General features: G+C 39.8%; 1 protein-coding gene and 1 long non-coding RNA gene across 4 annotated transcripts in view; one reads left to right on the top strand and one right to left on the bottom strand.

Annotated features, from left to right (window-relative positions):
• Positions 1–5000, bottom strand: part of LOC137992237 (uncharacterized) — a 26787-nt gene that overhangs the window by 11967 nt on the left and 9820 nt on the right. The gene's annotated exons all lie outside the window — the stretch shown is intronic.
• The window catches only part of LOC137992236 (uncharacterized), an 18905-nt gene that overhangs the window by 7724 nt on the left and 6181 nt on the right, over positions 1–5000 (top strand). For both annotated transcript variants that reach the window (XM_068837444.1, XM_068837445.1), the window contains exons 4-5: positions 586–720; positions 3834–4044. In XM_068837444.1, the coding sequence (XP_068693545.1) occupies positions 586–720; positions 3834–4044 (346 nt within the window). The remainder of the gene's footprint in view (positions 1–585; positions 721–3833; positions 4045–5000) is intronic.

Genomic DNA, 5000 nt, shown 5'->3' with positions numbered 1-5000 from the left:
AAAAAGAAAACAGCTCACTTCCGGTTGCCGTCCGCATCTCAAACACGCGCATGCTTTAGCTCCCTATTTACGCATGTGCCACCCGCTCATTCGAGTGCACGAGCGAGTGGAGCTAAAGGCCAACACAAACGGATTTAAGTGACCATTAAACCGTTTGTGAGAATTTTCGTAGTTTTCGTGAATAGGAGATGTCTGTTTATATTGATATATACAGGAATTAGAAGAAAGGTGAGCGAGATTAGCGGTATTTCCTTATTTCTGGTGACCCATTTGAATCACGAGCTGACGCGAGCAGCTTACGAATTGCGTGTATGGCTTACGCGCGCGTGCTCAGCTGAAAACCCTTCTTTTAATTCCATACACCTCATTCCAAAGTGGCAGCAAACCATAGTATTCTTTTGTTTGATTGCAAATCGGCCCTTTTGTCCTCGTGCAAGGTTAAATGTTCTTTTTGAATTTTATGTTTGAAAGCAAGGCCAAACGGGCTAATTTGCAAAGGAACAAAAGAATACTAAAATGGCGGCCATTTTGGAGTAAGGTGTATTTGCTTCTCTTTTTTTATTGGGCGATCCAACTTCTCAATAGGTGAACAAAGTGAAACTCTTGGGAAAAGACAAACCTGACATTCCTGAGTACATGGCTGAGTCAACTAGAATTGCTATTGCAGTCGCTGTCGGACTCGCTATCGTCTTTCTCGTTGTCTCTATCTGCACATGTGTGGTAAGAATATGTTGATTCATAAAAGTTTGTAATGAGATGATCTTAATTCCCCTCCCCTTTGGTCTTGGTGGAAATCTCAGTTTTTTGGAGTTTGCCTTATCGCTTTTATTAGGAATGTACGGTACCCAAACAAAGTGGGCTTAATCAGTAGACACGAATTTTCGTTCAGTGATTTTACGACTTGCCTAAATAAAGGAAAACCTGCCGAGATTCGATTGTTCACTATAGTGATCAAAAAAACATATCTTTTTTTCTTCGGATTTCAAAACCAAACACTGAGTGACCCAAGTTTTCTTAATTTCAAAAAGACACCTGTTTATTTAAACTGGAATTTCCCTATTTAATGGTCCGACATTACTAACTATTAATTCTTGAGAGGGCTGGATCGAGGAAAAAATGACGTCAAACGTAACACTCACTACTTTAAGACCCCGTTTACACGGGTCTGGACAAATTTTTGCACGGACAAAAACAAGCACGGTTCCAGCTTGCGTTCACACGGGACCGGTGGAACCGGACGAATTTTTGAACGGTTAAGTGTGCAAGTTTGGGACCTGAAAAAAGCAGGTCACCTTTTTGACCTGCACGGTTTCACTATGCGAACGGACTCGTGAAAACACCCGAACCGTGCAAGGTTTTGCGCGGTTAGCATGGAATCTACTTACGTTTTTTTCTTGCAAAGAAAAAATGTTGCAAGGTCGCAAATTGTTACTTTTGTAACGTTACATCTCGCTCTGTTTAAAATCAAATTTGACACAAAACAAATTAACAAAAGCACGATACAGATATGAAGAGACGAGCGGCAGTTGCATGCATCGGTTTTTTAGCCAGATTAGCTGGGCTACTGCAGTGCACGTTGCTACAAATGGCCGGCCATTGTCTCCGATTTTCATCGATCGAGGCAACGTACGCATTTTACTGAATTTCTTTGTAAGCATGAATAGCTCACTGAAACAAATGGTCGTCGTGGAAAAAGTCTCAGACCAGAAAGCCATGTTTGATTTGCCGCGTACTGCACCTCACTACAACGTGATTGGCTAAAAGCAAAGCTTAATTAACCAATTACAGCAGAGATTTTTAAAAAGCCATCCAAATGCCACGACTGCTCTCAAAATTTGCACGGACCCATGTAAACACCATTGCGATCTGTAACAGAATTTGCACGGTTCCATGTAAACAGGCGGCCCAGGTACAATATTCGTCCGTGCCAAATTTGTCCTGACCCGTGTAAACGTAGCCTAAGAATGTAATGTGTTTGTACGTGACTGAGTTATTATGCAGCGCGGGAGTTTCGGGCTTTCAGATTTTTAAACTCTTGTTTTGCATACATAATAAACTGCGTTTACACGCTGAACCTTTAAGCCATTAACTGAATGACGTCACTTTTCCCTGGATTCAACCTTCTGAGGTCCAGTCGGTCAGTTTTGAACGTGAGTAATGGCGGACCCTGAGATCCAATACTCACACTCAAGTAAACAGCCTTTGGATAAAAATCAAAGCTCAAGATTTTTCCAGGCAGGTGTTAAGCAAATACACTTGCAAAATCTGAAGAAAAAAAGGAAGTGATTTTTTTGATCATAGTACCCCTTAAGTTCTGTTGGAATGCAGTGGGCAAGTATCTCCGGCAGGAGTCCATTACCCTTAGCTTCCATCTGTATATTGTACGCTTGAGTCAACCCTTTCCCATATATTTCTGTTTTTAGAACTACTACATGGAGACGTATGTGACTGAGAGCATACGTGAAGTGGTTCACATATATGGAAAGCCATAACTTTCTTAAGGACGTTCGCGCGAAAATCTTCCCACATGGAAATTTGTTTCATTTCTCGCCTGAAGTTAGGTCATAAATTACTTATTCCAAAAATGAAAAAATTGCGGCTCACCGACCTTATTTCGGAGATAAAGGCAGGGGAAAAATGTCCTAATTTCGATAGATAGGTCATAATAACGAGATGTAGCTCTACCTGTTGTAACCACTTCCGGAACTCAGGACACAAGGAAAGCAAAATTTAAAAAAAAGATAACTTCTGACATTGTGATTTGTTTCATTTCATCATATTTTGTAGATTTTAAGAAGAGCAAATGATTCATGTCTTAAAAAATAGGGGTCACCTATGATCTAAACGAGTATAATTGGAAAATTTAGTTTGTCACGATTTTGCCTGACCTGTCGGGGAAGGACTGGAACTCAAGACAGAATCGATCGATGAAAGGCTTCTGTAAAAAGAAAACGTTCTTAATTAAGCATAGCAACGAAGTTTCAGGCAGGCGTTTTCTTTATTTGGTTAGTGATTTGTATCACATCTCCATTGCCGTCTTTCTCATCTTCTGGATGTGGTTTTTGTGAAATATAATCTCTGGCTGTTTCCTCGTAGGTCCGCACTATACAAGTGGATTAGGAAGAGAAGATAACTCTGCTCTATTTTCATGAAAGTAAAGGAAAAGAAATTCAAAAACATGCAGTCATTTTGAACTAAGAAGTTCGTAACGTAATAAAATCATTTTAAAAAACCAACCCCATTAAATTTACGCAACGTCGCTGACTAAAACTAACCTTCCTCAAGTTTTCAAAACTTTCAACCACAACTCGATTAGCGACCTTTTCCAGCCTCCCGGTCCTTTCTCTTTAACGTTTCATGATGAATTGGAAATAAATGTGCCATTTTTTAGCCGACCTGGAAATTTTTCCCCGGCGTTTTTGTCGACATCAGATCTTAACTAATGCTTTAAATAATGCATGACATATTACAGTCGCGTTACCTGTGCAGTAAAAGTTGCGTACACACAATTAGCGCGAACGTCCTTAATTATTCTATATTCTTTTGGTATTGTTTTTTGTCTTGTGGTGTGGTTTTGGCATTATGTGGTGAGGTTTTGGCATTATGTAACGAGGTTTGATGGTTACGTGTTGTGTTTCCATCATGACGTGTTGAGGTCTTCCTTTGACGTGCAAATACAATACAGAAAGAATCTTAACCCCGGGAGATTGAATTGGGTACAACATTTGGTCTATCGGACGCTGATGGGGATTCTTACTCTTGGCTAATGGACTTATTGTCCCTTTAAAACTAAATCGTTAAGACGCGTTTCCGTCGGAAAAATACAATTTCAGAATTTGAAAAAGAAACAAAAGAAACGTCACCAAGGCCCTAGATCATCCGAGCCATTGCCCATTGAACCACCAGCATATGATTATCCTGAAGGATATGACTACAATGGACGAGGAGAGTTTTACGAAAGGAATGGATTCCAGAGACCAGACGCCAGATATAATGGTCACACTTCTCACCACGTGGTGGACAACGAAGGAGCTTTGGTAAAGGGTGAGTGACATATTTTTTTTGTTTTCTGCTTAGGGAGCAATCTCCCACATCTTATCTCTTGCCTTGACTTTACTCCCAAATTGCGAATTAGATAAAAAATGAAGAAGAATTAACTTTCACTGTTGCGAGATCCGCTGCTCATCTCTCTGTCGGCATACACTTGTAGCTCTGTTCATTATAATCAATTTAATGTCTCAGCATCAACCAAACGAAGATAGAAAATTGAACATAAAGAAAGCAGCCTTAGTCAATTAAGCCTGCATTTGCATATCAATGAAGGGGTAGTTTCTAAAGAAACTGTGGTGCTGCGTCGGTGGGGAAGTAGTATACAACAATTTGGTTTTATCAACGGAGTTGATAATGTAAATTGGCCACCGTACAGAGATTCTTAGAATCTCTGTACGGTGGCCAATTTACATTATCAACTCCGTTGATAAAACCAAATTGTTGTATTTGCATATCTCCTCCTTGAAAGTGTTAAATCAATGCTGTACACCTTTGGTTAGCTTGCCTTGAGCTTTTCGGTTCCTTTACGCGAGTTTTATTGTGGGAGTATCCCGGTCCATCGTGAAGGATTTTTTGCTCACAAGTAACAATTATTCGCCGATGGTGAGGTGAATATAGGTGATTATTAAATTCTTAACCGAGGATAATGCATTTCGCGTGCTCTGATTGGTTCAATCAATCTTGGTTATCAGCTCATATACCTTAGGTTGACCTTATATGGTAAATGATGGCGCTAAGCGTTGCTAAGCTAAAAATTGTTTTTCTCCAGAAAGCGAAATTTCATTCTGAATAAAGCCAAAAAAAAACTTGTTTTGTGGAAAGTTTTGATCAATTCCGACGTTTTGGATTAAGTGAAAAGGCAAGAAATGTTTTTGTGATAAGCCAACGTCTCTCTGACCACAAGGTATTACACAACACCACAGCTTCATCAAGTTTTTTTTCGATTTCGC

The sequence above is a fragment of the Montipora foliosa genome, chromosome 2 (genome assembly GCF_036669935.1).
Source record: "Montipora foliosa isolate CH-2021 chromosome 2, ASM3666993v2, whole genome shotgun sequence".
Taxonomy (NCBI): Eukaryota; Metazoa; Cnidaria; class Anthozoa; order Scleractinia; family Acroporidae; genus Montipora; species Montipora foliosa.
Note: the sequence above shows the minus strand (reverse complement) of the source record. Positions and strands in the feature narration are given on the sequence as shown.